Consider the following 22,453-nt stretch of genomic DNA (forward strand, 5'->3'; position numbering starts at 1 on the left):
GGACACCGGCTAAGGGCTGTTCTTATGTACGTTGCAATGTGGAGTAATTGGATACAGCCCTTAGCCGTGGTATATTGGCCATATACCACAAACCCCCGAGGAGCCTTATTGCTATTATAAACTGGTTATCAACGTTATCAGAGCAGTAAAACTAAACGTTTTGTCACACCCGTGGTATACGGTCTGATATGTCAGCCAATCAGCATTCAGGGTTCAAACCACCCAGTTTATAAAATGAAATAAACCATAAGCAATTTTCATGTGCAATTTTCTAAACTTTACATTTCTAATCCAATGTTTGCCCTTGGTTTGTCTCTGGCATCGGTCCCTTGCGATGGCATCCTGGCCCATTCCCTTGCCACTAGGAAATTTGGGCTAAGTCTAACTCTGAACTTCAATCAGGGAGAGTTGAATGATACTCCATCCAACAGAATTCTCAGAGCATACAGAAATAAAGCCCCCTCCCATGGACCCAGCACACATCACACCACCACCCCTGCTGATCTGGTTTTTCGTGTTGCCTTGCCAATGGCCTAGCCCCAGGGCCTTGGCACTGACTGTTGGAGATGAGCCACTCAGGAGAGACGAAAAGGGGAGACAGAAAGATTGAAGGAAGGATGGAGAGCGAGAGAGGATGCAGTAAATAATTTTGTTTCCCAAAGCTGGGTGCTGGGCCTGTAAATACATACAGTAGTAGTAAACACACAGTATAGCAGAGAGACACACACAGAGAGCCCTGATCTGGCCCCTCCAGGCCCCCCACGGCCCCTAGCCCACTCATGTCTAATTACTGGGTATGGGCTGCCAAGGCCAATGCTATAGGGGGGACTGGAGCTTCTGTTGCTGGTGGAGACAGCTTCCGAATAGTTCCTGGAAATGGAACAGACTGAAACTGAGCAGAGCCAGGAGGAAGATTGACTGGGACATAGGGAAATAGAGGTTTCACTTTGTCTCTACTGCTGTACCTTACATGATGTATACTAGGAGTCTGCATCTTTTCCTTTCAAGACGATTCAATACATACAGTGCCTTGCGAAAGTATTCGGCCCCCTTGAACTTTGCGACCTTTTGCCACATTTCAGGCTTCAAACATAAAGATATAAAACTGCAGACTCCATCAGGTTTTCTTCCAGAATGGTCCTGTATTTGGCTCCATCCATCTTCCCATCAATTTTAACCATCTTCCCTGTCCCTGCTGAAGAAATGCAGGCCCAAACCATGATGCTGCCACCACCATGTTTGACAGTGGGGATGGTGTGTTCAGCTGTGTTGCTTTTACGCCAAACATAACGTTTTGCATTGTTGCCAAAAGGTTCAATTTTGGTTTCATCTGACCAGAGCACCTTCTTCCACATGTTTGGTGTGTCTCCCAGGTGGCTTGTGGCAAACTTTAAACAACACTCTTTGTGGATATCTTTAAGAAATGGCTTTCTTCTTGCCACTCTTCCATAAAGGCCAGATTTGTGCAATATACGACTGATTGTTGTCCTATGGACAGAGTCTCCCACCTCAGCTGTAGATCTCTGCAGTTCATCCAGTGATCATGGGCCTCTTGGCTGCATCTCTGATCAGTCTTCTCCTTGTATGAGCTGAAAGTTTAGAGGGACGGCCAGGTCTTGGTAGATTTGCAGTGGTCTGATACTCCTTCCATTTCAATATTATCGCTTGCACAGTGCTCCTTGGGATGTTTAAAGCTTGGGAAATCGGCTTTAAACTTCTTCACAACAGTATCTCGGACCTGCCTGGTGTGTTCCTTGTTCTTCATGATGCTCTCTGCGCTTTTAACGGACCTCTGAGACTATCACAGTGCAGGTGCATTTATACGGAGACTTGATTACACACAGGTGGATTGTATTTATCATCATTAGTCATTTAGGTCAACATTGGATCATTCAGAGATCCTCACTGAACTTCTGGAGAGAGTTTGCTGCACTGAAAGTAAAGGGGCTGAATAATTTTGCACGCCCAATTTTTCAGTTTTTGATTTGTTAAAAAAGTTTGAAATATCCAATAAATGTCGTTCCACTTCATGATTGTGTCCCACTTATTGTTGATTCTTCACAAAAAAAATACAGTTTTATATCTTTATGTTTTAAGCCTGAAATGTGGCAAAAGGTCGCAAAGTTCAAGGGGGCCGAATACTTTCGCAAGGCACTGTATCTAGATACAAGGGCTCCAATATGATATAGGAACGATACATTTAGTTTGAAACGATTCGGTGCACTTTGGTTTGAGGAGAGACCGAATCGATGCGATTTGATGCGGTACGATTAGATGCAGAAACATTTGTTGCATAAACACATTCATTTTCACATTCAGTATCTGCTGCTGATGGAGCTCATGAGCTGGACCTCTCTGAGCTGAATCTGTCTAATCTGACGTGTGTGTGTGTCTTTGTGAATTATGTATGTCTATGGTGTATGTACTATGAAGGCACCTGAGCTGAGCCACCCCACTGTCAGATTAGGGGTGGCAATGTTTTTTGTCACCCCCACTTTGCTTCTGAAATCACCATCACCCACTAATTCATTTTTGCAGATGAAGTGTTTGATGTAGTAATGTATCAATATGTATCGTTTACAAATTAGCTATGACATGGGCAATGAATATTGAGCACAATTTTGAATTTCACCCCCATCTCCAAATCGAATGGTTTTGACCATTTGGAAATTTTTATGGAGTTAGATTATTTTCTCCTCTTGCTTCGGCCATGCAGTGAGCCTCACAAAGTGATTTCTGTCCTCGTTATGAAATGAAAAACTTTTCCCTGTATATAAAAAAATTAACAAAAGAAACATATACACTGAATGTTTTAAACAGCACTACCAAATGTTTTGCTGTTGGTGAACCTGAACAATCAAATCAAATCTATTGTAAAACCCGTTCAGCAGGTATAGCCAGATGAGAGTTATATCTCCGGTAGTTTCATTTTATTGCAGTAAAACACAATTTTCAACAGTGCATAGATAACAATAACCTAGCAAATTACAGAGGTTGTCATTCAATTAATAAAGCCTAATATCACGCAAGCTATTGTAGTGTTTGAATGCTGAAGGTGCCGCGTAGATGTGCAAGATCAGGAACAGGCACCGACCTCGCGTTGATCAGTTTGCGAAACTGGGAACGGTGCGCAGTTTGACTAGGATACTGATATTGCCCGGGGTTGTTCAGCTAAATGACTTCAATGACTTTCAACACAGTTACAGTTGAAGTCGGAAGTTTACATACACCTTAGCCAAATACATTTAAACTCAGTTTTTCACAATTCCTGACATTTAATCCCAGTAAAAATTCCCTGTCTTAGGTCAGTTAGGATCAGCACTTTATTTTAAGAATGTGAAATGTCAGAATAATAGTAGAGAGAACGATTCATTTCAGATTTTATTTCTTTTATCACATTCCCAGTAGTTCAGAAGTTTACATACACTCGGTTAGTATTTGGTAGCATTGCCTTTAAATTGTTTAACTTGGGTCAAACGTTTCGGGTAGCCTTCCACAAGCTTCCCACAATAAGTTGGGTGAATTTTGGCCCATTCCTCCTGACAGAGCTGGTGTAACTGAGTCAGGTTTGTAGGCCGCCTTGCACACGCTTTTTCAGTTCTGCCCACACATTGTCTATAGGATTGAGGTCATGGCTTTGTGATGGCCACTCCAATACCTTGACTTTGTTGTCCTTAAGCCATGTTGCCACAACTTTGGAAGTATGTTTGGGGTTATTGTCCATTTGGAAGACCCATTTGCGACCAAGCTTTAACTTCCTGACTGATATCTTGAGATGTTGCTTCAATATATGCACATGATTTTCCTGCCTCATGATGCTATCTTATTTTGTGAAGTGCACAAGTCCCTTCTGCAGCAAAGCACCCCCACAACATGATGCTGCCACCCCCGTGCTTCACGGTTGGGATGGTGTTCTTCGGCTTGCAAGCATCCCACTTTTCCCTCCAAACATAATGATGGTCATTATGGCCAAACAGTTCTATTTTTGTTTCATCAGACCAGAGGACATTTCTCCAAAAAGTACAATCTTTGTCCCCATGTGCAGTTGCAAACCGTAGTCTGGCTTTTTTATGGTGGTTTTGGAGCAGTGGCTTCTTCCTTGCTGACCCGCCTTTCAGGTTATGTCGATATAGGACTCGTTTTACTGTGGATATAGATACTTTTGTACCTGTTTCCTCCAGTACCTGTTTCCTCCAGCATCTTCACAAGGTCCTTTGCTGTTGTTCTAGGATGGATTTGCACTTTTCTCACCAAAGTATGTTCATCTCTAGGAGACAGAATGCGTCTCCTTCCTGAGCAGTATGACGGCTGCGTGGTCCCATGGTGTTTATATTTGCGTACTATTGTTTGTACAGATGAACATGGTACCTTCAGGCATTTGGAAATTGCTCCCAAGGATGAACCAGACTTGTGGAGGTCTACCATTTTTTTTCTGAGGTCGTGGCTGATTTCTTTTGATTTTCCCATGGTGTCAAGTAAGGAGGCGCTGAGTTTGAAGGTAGACTTGAAATGAGTCCACAGGTACACCTCCAATTGACTCAAATTATGTCAATTAGCCTATCAGAAGCTTCTAAAGCCATGACATCATTTTCTGGAATTATATATATATTAACATCTGACCCACTGGAATTGTGATATAGTGAATTATAAGTTAAATAATCTGTCTGTAAACAATTGTTGGGAAAAATGACTTGGTGTCATGCACAAAGTAGATGTCCTAACCGACTTGCCAAAACTATAGTTTGTTAACAAGAAATTTATGGAGTGGTTTAAAAATGAGTTTTATTGACTCCAACCTAAGAATATGTAAACTTCCGACTTCAACTGTACATGCAGTTGGACACTGAACGAGAGGATGCATCAGCTGTCGCTAAAGATGGGAGGTGTTTTCAGAAGATAGAATGTAATATGAGCAGAACATTTTAGTGAACCAGCGATTCATACTGTTTTAATAGATTTTCTGACTGATCCATGCTGCATTTGGATCGGTTTAGGGTCCGCGGAACGATGCACTTGTATCTTAAACATTTGATTAGGGACCTGATGCGTATCATTACATCCCTAATGTTTTCTCTTTGTAGTAGAAGGCTGTCTGTGTTTCTGATATAGAATGACTTCAGTATATATGCTGTATTCTGTTCTATATGTATTACATTTGACTTGGTCTGTCCAGAAATACTCAGAAAGCTCTCTTGAGATTGGCATTGAGTGATACTCCATGTGTGATATGGGTCGAGGTCATAAGTTACAATGTTTACCCCTGTGTGTATGTGCTTGTTTCCCTGTGTGTGTGTATGTGTGTGCAGATGGAGGATAAGAACAGGCAGCTGCTGGAGCGTTTGGAGCTAGCAGAGCAGAAGCTGCAGCAGACCATGAGAAAGGCTGAGACCCTGCCAGAGGTAGAGGCTGAACTGGCCCAGAGGATAGCAGCACTCACCAAGGTGAGAGGACACACACACACACACACACATACACGGTCACACACACATAAACACACTTGTATGCATGCAGACACAGACACAGCACGCGTTGCTCCCATCATTAAAGTAACTCCAGTGCTTCCAGATTTCTATGAAATATGACCTAAAATGAAATACAATATGAGTGAAATAGTTTCCTTCCCAAAAATGTTTTAAATGATTATGTTAAAAAGCATATTTTCTGTGTTGGAATGTTATGGGCATACCGCAACAACTGAATGATGTGGGCGTATCCCAGTCATATAAAATATTCATGCAAGTAGACCGCTGATTGGCCAGCTCATCCTCCAGGAGGAAATATCAAGCATTTTTGAAACAGTCTGTTTGAGATACAAGTTTGAGGTGGGGTTTTGTATGTGTTATTTTCCAATTTATGCTTTAGCCACAAATACAAGGGATGAGGATGAGTAGGATGAGTCAACAAAATGATTTGGGTATGAGTTAACAGAATATGAACTTTTAAAAGTGAGATTTTCACTGGACAGTTACTTTAACCACTCCATCATATTCTAGGAGAGGTCATTTCAAAACTGCTTATGTATAACTGATTATCATCATACATGTAGAATATTCCAGAGTGAGTCTTTTCAATGATGTGTTGTTTGTTATGTGTTAGTACTGTATGTGCAGGCTATGCATGCGATCACCTCTGACCCTGTGATATGTTCCTCTCCTCTCCTGCTGCCCCATAGTCTGACTCGAGCTCCGCCTCCTCTCCTGATGATTATCAGTTTGTTATGGAAGCTAAACTCCAAGACATGAACTCCATTCTTAGGAAGGTAGTCCCACAGGGTGCCACAGTACTGTCGCTAACTACTAGACTACATTTAAAAAAAAAAATAAAAAATCCATGCTGGTTTTATTTATTTATGTTGTCACGAGTCATTGTACTGAGATTGCTTGTTGGGGATGTTTGTTTTTCCTTGTGTCCGTAGGCAGGGTTGAAACTGTGGGGAAAGCTGCATGTCACTGGCTGGGCTCATTGCTAGTAGACTTAACTGCTGCAGCAACTGCTTGTGACCTGGCCCTTCTCTCACCTCTCTCTCTACCTGTGCTTTGGTGATCTATCTGTTCCATCTGAGACTGGAGGAGTAGAGGCTTTTGGCTCTGTCTTGTCTTGTTGCCCCTGCATTATGTGTCTGTGTTGCCCTCCATGGCTGCTAAACTGGTGGGTCACTGTGCCCCCTGCCCCCCTTTCTCTCTCCCCCACCCCTGTCTGTGTGGTGGCCCCTGCAGGCAGAGGAGCGTCACGGCAGTATCGAGGAACGCATGAGGCACCTGGAGGGCCAGCTGGAGGAGAAGCACCAGGAGTTGCTCAGAGTGAGTCACCCCCAGGGGACTATGATAACATGCTAGGCTAGGTTATGCTACATGATGCTACATGATGCTACCTATTCACTGACCATGGGCAGCCTAGCATGCTAGCTGCCATAAGGCCATTAAGCTACATGCTGCCCATCACAGCCTGGCTTCATTGCACCTGCTCCTCATAGATGTTTAAGAGAATGACTTTGCATTATCCAGATGACTTGTTTCAGTATTTTACAACATTAGAGTGGTTAGAAAATGCACTCGTGTGGTAAGACATACTGCCAAGCTTCTGCTTTTGAAAGTCACACACTTTGTATTTTTTGTCCCCCTCAGGCTCGGCAGAGAGAAAAGATGAACGAGGAACACAACAAGCGCCTGTCGGACACGGTGGACAGACTTCTCACAGAGTCCAACGAACGTCTTCAGCTCCACCTGAAAGAGAGGATGGCTGCTCTGGAAGAGAAGGTTAAACATGGAGACCACATCAATACCAATATGTCATAAAGTTTTATTTCAGATGAATTTGAGGAAATGGCCATAGATTGACTGGAATACTTCCCTTTCCATTTCAGAACGTTTTAATACAAGACTCGGAAGGCTACAGAAAACAGTACGAGGATTCAATCCATGAAAAAGTAAATCCCCCCGATCAGAAGTTATTACATTTTTCCCTCCCTCAGTTTAGAATTTTACATGAGGTTGGTTTAATAAAGTGCTTTTTAATAGATAAATAATGATCTGGGTGTTGGACTTTGGGTTTAATTTGTTATCATCTTCTCCATTGAATATTCACAAGAAACCGTTGCTCTCGGTTCAGATAGTGAGATAGATATCCATAACCAGGCAGAGTACGAGAACTGACGAGCAAGTGCTGTCCAATCATGTTGTGGAGATTGAAATTGCAATCCAGGGTTTTACGGTAATGAATAAGAAACTTCACAAGGTTTTCTGTACACCTCATGTTGTCCCTGTTTCCCGGCTTCCCTCCAGACTCATCTGGCAGATGAGATAGACAAGCTGAGATCAGAGTTGGACCAGTTCCAACTGAGAACAGGCTCACTCACAGAACCCACTCTGTCACGGTATGGGTGAGTTTGTAGGACTGTGTGTGTGTGTGTGTGTGTGTGTGTGTATATACACTGAGTGTACAAAACATTATGAACACCTCCCTAATATTGAGTTGTACCCCCCCCCCCCCCCCCTCTCTTTTGTCCTCAATTCATCGGGGCATGGACTCTACAAGGTGTCGAAAGCGTTCCTCAGGGATGCTGGCCCATGTTGACTCCAATGCTTTTCACAGTTTTTTCAAGTTGGCTGGATGTCCTTTGGGTGGTGGACCATTCTTGATACACACCATTCTTGATACAAAACCCAGCACAGTTGCAGTTCTTGACACAAACCAGTGCCCCTGGCACCTACTACCATATCCTGTTCCATTGTGTGTGTGTGTGTGTGTGTGTGTGTGTGTGTGTGTGTGTGTGTGTGTGTGTGTGTGTGTGTGTGTGTGTGTGTGTGTGTGTGTGTGTGTGTGTGTGTGTGTGTGTGTGTGTGTGTGTGTGTGTGTGTGTGTGTGTGTGTGTGTGTGTGTGTGTGTGTGTGTGTGTGTGGGTGGGTGGGTGGGTGGTTGGGGGATTACTTTTATTTTTCCACTGACAAAATGTGTGATAAAGTCCAAACAACTAGGCTGGAGTTCTGTGATGACAGGAGCTGTCATGATCTCCTGATTGTCCTCTTTAGTCACAACTCATTAGAAAAGCAATTTGCCACACAAGCACTGACTGTTGATTCCTTACAAATTGCATGATGCGTCACAACATTGTCTTCCGACTAGATAAACAAGCAGGCCATTTTAAACAAGCAGATCCTCTTGGTTTTGGTATTATTCTTTGCACAATATCTGCAATTTCAATCCTGCCTTCAGTTTGAACAAAGTTGATGTTACGGTGACTGACATGCGTGTTCTGTCTCGCTCTATCTATCTATCTATCTATCTATCAGGTCTCACCTGGACACGTCGGGGGAGCTCCGCTTCTCCCTGGGCTCCCTGGCTGAGACCCAGTCAGACCACTACCGGTCAGCCAAGGTCATCCGCAGGCCCAGGAGAGGACGCATGGGACTCCGCAGGGACGAGAGCAAGGTCAGGAACTAGTCTTTCTCTGGTCAGCCCTGGCTGAGGTAGAGGCAGTACCAGGTATATTCTACCCATTAAGCCAGGAAAGCTTAAACAAGTACACATAAAGTCTTTGAACTCAGGTCTGTATGACATACATGGTTGCATGGAGCCAGACTGTTAGCATTAGCATGACAGAGGGAAAACTGTTGGAGATGGGTATGATTGGTTAGCATTAGCATGACAGAGGGAAAACTGTTGGAGATGGGTATGATTGGTTAGCATTAGCATGACAGAGGGTAAACTGTTGGAGATGGGTATGATTGGTTAGCATTAGCATGACAGAGGGAAAACTGTTGGAGATGGGTATGATTGGTTAGCATTAGCATGACAGAGGGAAAACTGTTGGAGATGGGTATGATTGGTTAGCATTAGCATGACAGAGGGAAAACTGTTGGAGATGGTTGTGATTGGTTAGAACTAGCATGACAGAGGGAAAACTGTTGGAGATGGGTATGATTGGTTAGCATTAGCATGACAGAGGAAAAACTGTTGGAGATGGGTATGATTGGTTATCTTTAGCATGACAGAGGGAAAACTGTTGGAGATGGGTATGATTGGTTAGCATTAGCATGACAGAGGGAAAACTGTTGGAGATGGGTATGATTGGTTAGCATTAGCATGACAGAGGGAAAACTGTTGGAGATGGGTATGATTGGTTAGCATTAGCATGACAGAGGGAAAACTGTTGGAGATGGTTGTGATTGGTTAGCATTGCCTTTGAGGATCATTGTTATAAAGTGCTACTGTTAGTGTCTCAGGATTGAACACTGCAATAACCTGGAGATAAATACTGACATTCAGCAGTAATCTTAGAAGCATGTTTTAGCATATTTTATTTTTATTAAAAACTCTTTAATGGCTTGTTAAGATACTTTGGGACGTATTAAAAGTCAAGCCTCATTATTTTGTTTGATGAAAGGTGAATTAGTAGAGACATTTTAAGCTCCCTGAAGCTGACAGCTTAGCCAATTGTTTTATAAAACCAAAATACTGCATTGAATGCATTAATCATAATGTGTGCTGTAATATTTGTACAGTGCAAAAACATATTCAAGTCTCTTCACATTAAACTTTCACATCTCTCTACAGTTATGTCATCCTGCCCATGATGTTTTACCAGGATTACCTCAAGAACACTCCCTTCCCTTGATTAGTGTACACTTCCCTTGATTACTGCACACTTCTGTATCTGTAAACCCTCCCTCCCCTACAGGCTAAGTCACTGGGGGAGCACGAGTGGCGCTCTCAGCAGCTAGGCATCCTGGGTAGCCACCCCTTTGAGAGTGAGATGTCTGACATGTCGGACATTGATGACGATGACCGGGAGACCATGTTCAGCTCCATGGACCTGCTGTCCCCCGGCGGTCACTCAGACGCCCAGACCCTAGCCATGATGCTGCAGGAGCAGCTGGACGCCATTAACAAAGAGATACGGTACGGGACCTTAACCCTGCTCTTATTTGACAGACCATGCTAGGGACTAGACATTTACCTGACCTTAACCCTGCTCTTATTGGACAGACCATGCTAGGGACCAGACATTTACCTGACCTTAACCCTGCTCTTATTGGACAGACCATGCTAGGGACCAGACATTTACCTGACCTTAACCCTGCTCTTATTTGACAGACCATGCTAGGGACTAGACATTTACCTGACCTTAACCCTGCTCTTATTGGACAGACCATGCTAGGGACCAGACATTTACTTGAACTTAACCCTGCTCTAATTGGACAGACCATGCTAGGGACCAGACATTTACCTGAACTTAACCCTGCTCTTATTGGACAGACCATGCTAGGGACTAGACATTTACCTGACCTTAACCCTGCTCTTATTGGACAGACCATGCTAGGGACTAGACATTTACCTGACCTTAACCCTGCTCTTATTGGACAGACCATGCTAGGGACTAGACATTTACCTGACCTTAACCCTGCTCTTATTGGACAGACCATGCTAGGGACTAGACATTTACCTGACTTTAACCCTGCTCTAATTGGACAGCCCATGCTAAGGACCAGACATTTACCTGACCTTAACCCTGCTCTATTTGGACAGACCATGCTAGGGACTAGACATTTACCTGACCTTAACCCTGCTCTTATTGGACAGACCATGCTAGGGACTAGACATTTACCTGACCTTAACCCTGCTCTAATTGGACAGCCCATGCTAGGGACCAGACATTTACCTGACCTTAACCCTGCTCTATTTGGACAGACCGTGCTAGGGACTAGACATTTACCTGACCTTAACCCTGCTCTTATTGGACAGCCCATGCTAGGGACCAGACATTTACCCGACTTTAACCCTGCTGTTTTTGGACAGACCATGCTAGGGACCAGACATTTACCTGACTTTAACCCTGATGTTATTAGACAGACCATGCTAGGGACCAGACATTTACCTGACCTTAACTCTGCTCTTATTGGACGGACCATGCGAGGGACCAGACATTTAACTGACCTTAACCCTGCTGTTATTGGACACAACATGCTAGGGACCAGACATTTACCTGACCTTAACCCTGCTGTTATTGGACACAACATGCTAGGGACCAGACATTTACTTGAACTTAAACCTATTATTATCGGTCAGACCATGCTAGGGACCAGACATTTACCTGGCTTTAACCCTGCTGTTATTGGACAGAACATGCTAGGGACCAGACATTTACCTGGCTTTAACCCTGCTGTTATTGGACAGAACATGCTAGGGACCAGACATTTACCTGGCTTTAACCCTGCTGTTATTAGACAGACCATGCTAGGGACCAGACATTTACCTGACTTTAACCCTGCTGTTATTAGACAGACCATGCTAGGGACCAGACATTTACCTGACTTTAACCCTGCTGTTATTAGACAGACCATGCTAGGGACCAGACATTTACCTGACTTTAACCCTGATGTTATTAGACAGACCATGCTAGGGACCAGACATTTACCTGACCTTAACTCTGCTCTTATTGGACGGACCATGCTAGGGACCAGACATTTAACTGACCTTAACCCTGCTGTTATTGGACACAACATGCTAGGGACCAGACATTTACCTGACCTTAACCCTGCTGTTATTGGACACAACATGCTAGGGACCAGACATTTACTTGAACTTAAACCTATTATTATCGGTCAGACCATGCTAGGGACCAGACATTTACCTGGCTTTAACCCTGCTGTTATTGGACAGAACATGCTAGGGACCAGACATTTACCTGGCTTTAACCCTGCTGTTATTGGACAGAACATGCTAGGGACCAGACATTTACCTGACCTTAACCCTGCTGTTATTGGACACAACATGCTAGGGACCAGACATTTACTTGAACTTAAACCTATTATTATCGGTCAGACCATGCTAGGGACCAGACATTTACCTGGCTTTAACCCTGCTGTTATTGGACAGAACATGCTAGGGACCAGACATTTACCTGGCTTTAACCCTGCTGTTATTGGACAGAACATGCTAGGGACCAGACATTTACCTGGCTTTAACCCTGCTGTTATTAGACAGACCATGCTAGGGACCAGACATTTACCTGACTTTAACCCTGCTGTTATTAGACAGACCATGCTAGGGACCAGACATTTACCTGACTTTAACCCTGATGTTATTAGACAGACCATGCTAGGGACCAGACATTTACCTGACTTTAACCCTGCTGTTATTAGACAGACCATGCTAGGGACCAGACATTTACCTGACTTTAACCCTGATGTTATTAGACAGACCATGCTAGGGACCAGACATTTACCTGACTTTAACCCTGATGTTATTAGACAGACCATGCTAGGGACCAGACATTTACCTGACTTTAACCCTGATGTTTTTAGACAGACCATGCTAGGGACCAGACATTTACCTGACTTTAACCCTGATGTTATTAGACAGACCATGCTAGGGACCAGATAAAAACGATTGGCTTCCTGGTCAGGTCTCATTGCCAGGAAACACCCCTTGTGACTGATCTTTATGTAAATCAAGTTGTATGTTCGTGGATAAAGTTCCTTGGGAAACATTACTGACACATTGATTTGATTAATCCATGTTGGTCACTTCATTGTTGATTGGTAAAATATGCCTCTTTGTGCTTGACATGAGGGAGAGTTTATGGGTGTTGGCCTAGCTTTCTCCACCCCTAAGGCTGGCTCATCCTATCAGTGGGCTCCGTGCCTCAGGTTTCTGTGGCAATGCAATTGATTTAATGAGACAATAATTGATTGGATATCCAGGGATGTGTGTGGACACACTGGTCTTCAGGGCTGAAGCTTGTTGGCTCTTGTCTGTAGAGTGTGATGCCCTGTCTAGGTGAATTAAACACAAACCTCAGATACTGCCAGTTACAGTTCCTAGAAACATAGAAAAGCTGCGAGGAGCTGACACTGATATACTGTCGTTTTATTCAAGTATTGATCATTTACCCAGTTAGCTGTCAGAATAATCTATTGTATTAAGATGATTAACACTTGGTTAACATTGGGAGCCTGAAACAGTTTGAAATCAAACAACAGTATTTATTGGTTTAGGCTTATTCAAGATACAAGGTATGTTACTTACTTGTTAATATTGTACTGATCTTCTTGTCTGGTGATTAGCCAAGTATTATTTCACACAACCCTAAGCTTAAGTGACATTTTAAAGTGAAGTGTTGTTAATTTACCTCAGGTCTTTATTGTTTTTTGCTTATAAGCACAATCGATAGAGACATGCCTCATCGGGGTGATTTCTGGGTAAGAATATGCTGAGTTGGAATACGATTTCAGCTTCGATGGCAGAAGCCTTGGGAATTAAATTCTAAACTAATTAGTGTTGTGAGGTAGTGTTGTGCGCCTATATGGTTTATGGGTAATGAACTGGCTTTTTGTCTCCCCGCGTTGTCTTTAAGAGGAGCCCTATGGGTCTGCAGTGGGGATTTCCATGAACATCCAGAGAATTGAACCACAAAGGACCAAGGGATTCTGAGAATTCTCAGAGTCATGTTGGGTGAATGAGCTTTCTATATATAGAGTGGCTGAATGCAGCTGTGAAATAAGTCTAATCAATCCCTCCCTCTCTGCCTCCCCCTCGACCTCTCTCCCAGACTGATCCAGGAGGAGAAGGAGTCGACAGAGCTACGGGCGGAGGAGATAGAGAACCGCGTGGCCAGCGTCAGCCTGGAGGGTCTCAACCTGGCCCGTATGCACCACCCCGGAGCCTCCATCACCGCCTCGGCCACCGCCTCCTCCCTGGCCTCTTCCTCCCCGCCCAGCGGACACTCCACCCCCAAGCTGGACCACCGCAGCACCACAGACATGGAGCGCATGGGTATCATGACACTGGTACGCTGCTGGGGTCAGGACGGGCTGTGGGTGTGGTGGGGGGTGTATGTACGAGTGTATCCCAGTCTTGACGAAGGCTACCACAGCCGTATCGGTCTCTGTCTGTATTGTGGTGCAGGACAGGGCCAATAGAAGCACCTGGGATCAGCATTCAGTATGTTGTGTTTGGCCTCTCTTTCTTTGTTCTCAGCCTTGCTCTTTCAATAGACCTCATACGGCTACTTCACCTGAGCCGCCCTTGATTATGCTAGAACGGAAAGTTAACTCAATTTGATGGTTAACTAGTAACCTCAAATGACCCTGTACCAGATTTAAAAGAAGCTCTGAGAGAGAGCCAGACGTAGATGTTTTTTCATTAGCCAGCCACTTGTAAAAGCATGTATTGCCTTTCTTTCAACTTGATTTAGATGTTCTTTCCTTGATGGATTGAGTTGCATAATCTATCTGGCTGGGGTTCATTACTCCTTCATCGTAGAGCTTGGCTTGGTTTGTGTGTGTTGTAGATACCAGGATGTGATAGACTGATAGATACCAGGATGTGATAGTCTGTGCTATGTTTGTTTACTATGTTTTAAGGACTTCAGAAGATTTTTTATATTTTGACACTATTGAGCAATACAAGTGCTGTCTGCATTAGGTCAATTAAAGTACTGTCTACGTTAGGTCAATTAAAGTACTGTCTACGTTAGGTCAATAAAAGTACTGTCTACGTTAGGTCAATAAAAGTACTGTCTACGTTAGGTCAATTAAAGTACTGTCTACGTTAGGTCAATAAAAGTACTGTCTACGTTAGGTCAATTAAAGTACTGTCTACGTTAGGTCAATTAAAGTACTGTCTACGTTAGGTCAATACAAGTACTGTCTACGTTAGGTCAATTAAAGTACTGTCTACGCTAGGTCAATACAAGTACTGTCTACGTTAGGTCAATTAAAGTACTGTCTACGTTAGGTCAATTAAAGTACTGTCTACGTTAGGTCAATTAAAGTACTGTCTACGTTAGGTCAATTAAAGTACTGTCTACGTTAGGTCAATAAAAGTACTGTCTACGTTAGGTCAATAAAAGTACTGTCTACATTAGGTCAATAAAAGTACTGTCTACGTTAGGTCAATAAAAGTACTGTCTACATTAGGTCAATAAAAGTACTGTCTACGTTAGGTCAATAAAAGTACTGTCTACGTTAGGTCAATAAAAGTACTGTCTACGTTAGGTCAATAAAAGTACTGTCTACATTAGGTCAATAAAAGTACTGTCTACGTTAGGTCAATAAAAGTACTGTCTACGTTAGGTCAATAAAAGTACTGTCTACGTTAGGTCAATTAAAGTACTGTCTACGTTAGGTCAATAAAAGTACTGTCTACGTTAGGTCAATAAAAGTACTGTCTACGTTAGGTCAATAAAAGTACTGTCTACATTAGGTCAATAAAAGTACTGTCTACGTTAGGTCAATTAAAGTACTGTCTACGTTAGGTCAATTAAAGTACTGTCTACATTAGGTCAATAAAAGTACTGTCTACATTAGGTCAATAAAAGTACTGTCTACGTTAGGTCAATAAAAGTACTGTCTACGTTAGGTCAATAAAAGTACTGTCTACGTTAGGTCAATAAAAGTACTGTCTATGTTAGGTCAATAAAAGTACTGTCTACGTTAGGTCAATAAAAGTACTGTCTACGTTAGGTCAATAAAAGTACTGTCTACATTAGGTCAATAAAAGTACTGTCTACATTAGGTCAATACAAGTACTGTCTACGTTAGGTCAATAAAAGTACTGTCTACGTTAGGTCAATAAAAGTACTGTCTACGTTAGGTCAATAAAAGTACTGTCTACGTTAGGTCAATAAAAGTACTGTCTACATTAGGTCAATAAAAGTACTGTCTACGTTAGGTCAATTAAAGTACTGTCTACGTTAGGTCAATTAAAGTACTGTCTACATTAGGTCAATAAAAGTACTGTCTACATTAGGTCAATAAAAGTACTGTCTACGTTAGGTCAATTAAAGTACTGTCTACGTTAGGTCAATTAAAGTACTGTCTACGTTAGGTCAGTAAAAGTACTGTCTACGTTAGGTCAATAAAAGTACTGTCTACGTTAGGTCAATAAAAGTACTGTCTACGTTAGGTCAATAAAAGTACTGTCTACGTTAGGTCAATAAAAGTACTGTCTACGTTAGGTCAATAAAAGTACTGTCTACGTTAGGTCAATAAAAGTACTGTCTACGTTAGGTCAATAAAAGTACTGTCTACGTTAGGTCAATAAAAGTACTGTCTACGTTAGGTCAATAAAAGTACTGTCTACGTTAGGTCAATAAAAGTACTGTCTACGTTAGGTCAATAAAAGTACTGTCTACGTTAGGTCAATAAAAGTACTGTCTACGTTAGGTCAATAAAAGTACTGTCTACGTTAAGTCAGTACAAGGACTGTCTGTTAGGTCAATAAAAGTACTGTCTACGTTAGGTCAATAAAAGTACTGTCTACGTTAGGTCAATAAAAGTACTGTCTACGTTAGGTCAATAAAAGTACTGTCTACGTTAGGTCAGTACAAGGACTGTCTGTTAGGTCAATAAAAGTACTGTCTACGTTAGGTCAGTACAAGGACTGTCTGTTAGGTCAATAAAAGTACTGTCTACGTTAGGTCAGTACAAGGACTGTCTGTTAGGTCAATAAAAGTACTGTCTACATTAGGTCAATAAAAGACCAGACATCCAGACAGACAGCCAGACAGACATCCAGACCGTCTCAGAGAGTGAATGTTGCCAATACCCAGGGGCTTTTAAAGAATGAGCCTTTGATTTTATTGACCTCTCAAATGAATAGTGACAAAGCAGGTTATTTTGTCAACAAATCACTGTAATTGATTGTGTGGTGTAATGTGTAATTGACAAGTCGTCTGCCCACCTGATGGTATATCGGGATAGCCATGTCTATAACTATAAATGAGGTGTTTCTGTATGGAGGAGGACATATTGTTTAATCTTACTGATTTACTGTAAACTGCTGTTTTCCTTTTCTTTCCTGTCCTCCACCCTGCAGCCCAGTGATCTGAGGAAACACAGGAGAAAGGTACAGTACTAATGATATGTTCATTTTATTACATCAGACATTTCAAATTCATAGTACCTCTGTCTTCCTGTAGATGACTGTCATCGTCTGGTGTATCCTTGCCATTATTGGACTCTGAAGACCTATAAGCAAACAGTATTGTAGAGATTGATGTGTGAGGTGTGACTATATTGTAGTAACAGTATTGTAGAGATTGATGTGTGAGGTGTGACTATAGTGTAATAACAGTGTTGCAGAGATTGAGGTGTGACTATAGTGTAATAACAGTGTTGCAGAGATTGAGGTGTGACTATAGTGTAGTAACAGTTTTGCAGAGATTGATGTGAGGTGTTACTATAGTGTAGTAACAGTGTTGTAGAGATTGTGTGTGAGGTGTGACTATAGTGTAGTAACAGTGTTGTAGAGCTTGATGTGTGAGGTATTACTATATTGTAGTAACAGTGTTGTAGAGATTGTGTGTGAGGTGTGACTATAGTGTAATAACAGTGTTGTAGATATTGATGTGTGAGGTGTGACTATAGTGTAGTAACAGTGTTGTAGAGATTGATGTGTGAGGTGTGACTATAGTGTAATAACAGTGTTGTAGAGATTGATGTATGAGGTGTGACTATAGTGTAGTAACAGTGTTGTAGAGATTGAGGTGTGACTATAGTGTAATACCAGTGTTGTAGAGAGTGATGTGTGAGGTGTGACTATAGTGTAGTAACAGTGTTGTAGAGATTGTGTGAGGTGTGACTAGTGTAGTAACAGTGTTGTAGAGATTGATGTGTGGGGTGTGACTATTGTGTAATACCTGTGTTGTAGAGATTGTGTGACTATAGTGTAATAACAGTGTTGTAGAGATTGATGTGTGAGGTGTGACTATAGTGTAGTAACAGTGTTGTAGAGATTGTTGTGTGAGGTGTGACTATAGTGTAATACCAGTGTTGTAGAGATTGTGTGACTATAGTGTAATACCAGTGTTGTAGAGATTGTGTGACTATAGTGTAATACCAGTGTTGTAGAGATTGATGTGTGAGGTGTGACTATAGTGTAGTAACAGTGTTGTAGAGATTGACGTGTGAGGTGTGACTATAGTGTAATAACAGTGTTGTAGAGATTGATGTGTGAGGTGTGACTATAGTGTAGTAACAGTGTTGTAGAGATTGATGTGTGAGGTGTGACTATAATGTAGTAACAGTGTTGTAGAGATTGATGTGTGAGGTGTGACTATAGTGTAGTAACAGTGTTGTAGAGATTGATGTGTGAGGTGTGACTATAGTGTAATACCAGTGTTGTAGAGATTGTGTGACTATAGTGTAATAACTGTTGTAGAGATTGATGTGTGAGGTGTGACTATAGTAGTTTAATAAGAGGTACTAACAGGTCTCTTCACCTCTCCACGGTCAGATTGCGGCCACCGACGATGACGGCCAGGACAAGGCTACCATCAAGTGTGAGACGTCCCCTCCTCCCACGCCCCGGACCGTACGCATGACCCGCACACTGCCAGCCTCCTCACACAACGAGGCCCGAGGGTATGTTTACTTATAGCGCACACGCACACACACACACACACACACACACACACAGACACACACTCCACCTTCTTCATCCTGATGGTAGTTTATGAGACAAATTATCTCTTACCCAAGTTGTATCTTTTCCTTGACTGTGTGTGTGTGTGCGTGCATGTGTGTGTGTGCATATGTGTGCGTGTGTTTGCAGCATTGCTGCCAACCTGGAGGCAGAGGCCAGTGCTCTGAGCAGCGTAGCCAGCAGTCAGGACTCCATCAACAAGCAGCCCAAGAAGAAGGGCATCAAGTCCTCCATCGGACGCCTGTTTGGCAAGAAGGAGAAGACCAGACTGGCACAGCTGCATGCCCACAGGGAGGCCATTGGGCAGAGCCAAGGTACTGGTCTACACTCAGCACCTCTCTGATATGAGTTGCTCTTGTCTGTTCTATGTACTGTTTGGTTAATGAGAAGTCATTCATGTACATTGACGTTTTAGTCATTTGGCAGTTTAACAGACGTTCTGATCCAGAGTTACTGACAGGAGCACATAGGGTTTAGTGCCTTGCCAGGGGGTTAATACTTTCTCAAATCAAATTGTATTTATCACCTGCGCCGAATACAACAGGTGTAGACTTTACAATGAAGTGCTTACTGACGAACATTTCCAAACAATGCAGAGTAAAATAAATGAGGATTAAAAATAAAATACAGGAGTAAAATAAGAGCTATATGCAGGGAGTACCAGTACCAGATCAATAATGAAGCTATATACAGGGAGTACCAGTACCAGATCAATGTGGAGCTATATACAGTGAGTACCAGTACCAGATAGATAGATATGTACATGAAGGCAGGATAAAGTGACTAGGCATCAGGATAGATGATAATAAGGTATTTGAGGTAGATATGTACATGAAGTAAAGTGACTAGGTATCAGGATAGATAATAATAAGGTATTTGAGGTAGATATGAACATGAAGGCAGGATAAAGTGACTAGGCATCAGGATAGATGATAATAAGGTATTTGAGGTAGATATGTACATGAAGTAAAGTGACTAGGTATCAGGATAGATAATAATAAGGTATTTGAGGTAGATATGAACATGAAGTAAAGTGACTAGGCATCAGGATAGATAATAATAAGGTATTTGAGGTAGATATGTACATGAAGGCAGGATAAAGTGACTAAGCATCAGGATAGATGATAATAAGGTATTTGAGGTAGATATGTACATGAAGTAAAGTGACTAGGCATCAGGATAGATAATAATAAGGTATTTGAGGTAGATACAGTGCCTTGCGAAAGTATTCGGCCCCCTTGAACTTTGCGACCTTTTGCCACATTTCAGGCTTCAAACATAAAGATATAAAACTGTATTTTTTTGTGAAGAATCAACAACAAGTGGGACACAATCATGAAGTGGAACGACATTTATTGGATATTTCAAACTTTTTTAACAAATCAAAAACTGAAAAATTGGGTGTGCAAAATTATTCAGCCCCTTTACTTTCAGTGCAGCAAACTCTCTACAGAAGTTCAGTGAGGATCTCTGAATGATCCAATGTTGACCTAAATGACTAATGATGATAAATACAATCCACCTGTGTGTAATCAAGTCTCTGTATAAATGAACCTGCACTGTGATAGTCTCAGAGGTCCGTTAAAAGCGCAGAGAGCATCATGAAGAACAAGGAACACACCAGGCAGGTCCGAGATACTGTTGTGAAGAAGTTTAAAGCCGGATTTGGATACAAAAATATTTCCCAAGCTTTAAACATCCCAAGGAGCACTGTGCAAGCGATAATATTGAAATGGAAGGAGTATCAGACCACTGCAAATCTACCAAGACCTGGCCATCCCTCTAAACTTTCAGCTCATACAAGGAGAAGACTGATCAGAGATGCATCCAAGAGGCCCATGATCACTCTGGATGAACTGCAGAGATCTACAGCTGAGGTGGGAGACTCTGTCCATAGGACAACAAACAGTCGTATATTGCACAAATCTGGCCTTTATGGAAGAGTGGCAAGAAGAAAGCCATTTCTTAAAGATATCCATAAAAAGTGTTGTTTAAAGTTTGCCACAAGCCACCTGGGAGACACACCAAACATGTGGAAGAAGGTGCTCTGGTCAGATGAAACCAAAATTGAACTTTTTGGAAACAATGCAAAACGTTATGTTTGGCGTAAAAGCAACACAGCTCATCACCCTGAACACACCATCCCCACTGTCAAACATGGTGGTGGCAACATCATGGTTTGGGCCTGCTTTTCTTCAGCAGGGACAGGGAAGATGGTTAAAATTGATGGGAAGATGGATGGAGCCAAATACAGGACCATTCTGGAAGAAAACCTGATGGAGTTTGCAAAAGACCTGAGACTGGGACGGAGATTTGTCTTCCAACAAGACAATGATCCAAAACATAAAGCAAAATCTACAATGGAATGGTTCAAAAATAAACATATCCAGGTGTTAGAATGGCCAAGTCAAAGTCCAGACCTGAATCCAATCGAGAATCTGTGGAAAGAACTGAAAACTGCTGTTCACAAATGCTCTCCATCCAACCTCACTGAGCTCGAGCTGTTTTGCAAGGAGGAATGGGAAAACATTTCAGTCTCTCGATGTGCAAAACTGATAGAGACATACCCCAAGCGACTTACAGCTGTAATCGCAGCAAAAGGTGGCGCTACAAAGTATTAACTTAAGGGGGCTGAATAATTTTGCACGCCCAATTTTTCAGTTTTTGATTTGTTAAAAAAGTTAGAAATATCCAATAAATGTCGTTCCACTTCATGATTGTGTCCCACTTATTGTTGATTCTTCACAAAAAAATACAGTTTTATAACCTACCTTATATAGAGATCCTGGATGGCAGGGAGCTCGGCCCCAGTGATGTACTGTGCTGGCCTTTTTGCCATACGAAGTGGTGATGCAGTCAGTCAAGATGCTCTTGACGGTGCAGCTGTAGAACTTTTTGAGGATCTGAGGGCCCTAACCTGCCTGTATTATGTTAGATGATACTTGTCACAGAGGTTATTACTTACCACCTCACCACCCAAACATCACCTCTGACTCTGCCATCTGTGTGAAGTAGATTATGTGACGATGAAAAAGCATAAACTCTGTTGAATACAGATTCAGAGGAGATAATGGTGGCTCCTTGCTAGCACTGTCTGGATACTATCTACACTGGATGATTTCTATGAGCCATACAGGCAGTGCAGTAACGTCCCATTCTCCCTCTCTCACAGGAGTATCTGATCCAGACCTGGGTCAGGACATGGCTGTGGGGAAGCTGGGGACTCAGGCTGAGAAAGACCGCCGGCTGAAAAAGAAGTAAGCTTTCACAACACCCCCCTCCTGCCCCTCAAACCTGCCACCACAGCATTTCACCCCAAACAAACAACAACCTTGCGCTCAATAATACTCGATTGGCTCACATCACAGCCAGTGGGAGATAAATCATACCTGTGTCACTAGAAACACTGGGCAATGTATCACACCAGTACTAACACCCCCCTGTGTTAATCTACTGTACATGACACTACTGTAGTAAAGTGTTATGATACACACACCTTTTTATGTGCCAGACAGCAGTGTCTGTC

General features: G+C 42.4%; 1 protein-coding gene across 1 annotated transcript in view; it reads left to right on the forward strand.

Moving 5' to 3' along the window:
- The window catches only part of LOC139378523 (liprin-alpha-2-like), a 277,178-nt gene that overhangs the window by 190,642 nt on the left and 64,083 nt on the right, over positions 1 to 22,453 (forward strand). Inside the window, exons 9-20 of the mRNA XM_071120768.1 lie at positions 5,307 to 5,441; positions 6,717 to 6,800; positions 7,125 to 7,256; positions 7,364 to 7,426; positions 7,782 to 7,879; positions 8,790 to 8,928; positions 10,178 to 10,398; positions 14,051 to 14,288; positions 17,320 to 17,349; positions 18,739 to 18,866; positions 19,057 to 19,241; positions 22,100 to 22,184. Coding sequence (XP_070976869.1) covers positions 5,307 to 5,441; positions 6,717 to 6,800; positions 7,125 to 7,256; positions 7,364 to 7,426; positions 7,782 to 7,879; positions 8,790 to 8,928; positions 10,178 to 10,398; positions 14,051 to 14,288; positions 17,320 to 17,349; positions 18,739 to 18,866; positions 19,057 to 19,241; positions 22,100 to 22,184 — 1,538 coding nt within the window. The remainder of the gene's footprint in view (positions 1 to 5,306; positions 5,442 to 6,716; positions 6,801 to 7,124; positions 7,257 to 7,363; positions 7,427 to 7,781; positions 7,880 to 8,789; positions 8,929 to 10,177; positions 10,399 to 14,050; positions 14,289 to 17,319; positions 17,350 to 18,738; positions 18,867 to 19,056; positions 19,242 to 22,099; positions 22,185 to 22,453) is intronic.

Source organism: Oncorhynchus clarkii, chromosome 21, assembly GCF_045791955.1.
Source record: "Oncorhynchus clarkii lewisi isolate Uvic-CL-2024 chromosome 21, UVic_Ocla_1.0, whole genome shotgun sequence".
Lineage (NCBI taxonomy): Eukaryota > Metazoa > Chordata > Actinopteri > Salmoniformes > Salmonidae > Oncorhynchus > Oncorhynchus clarkii.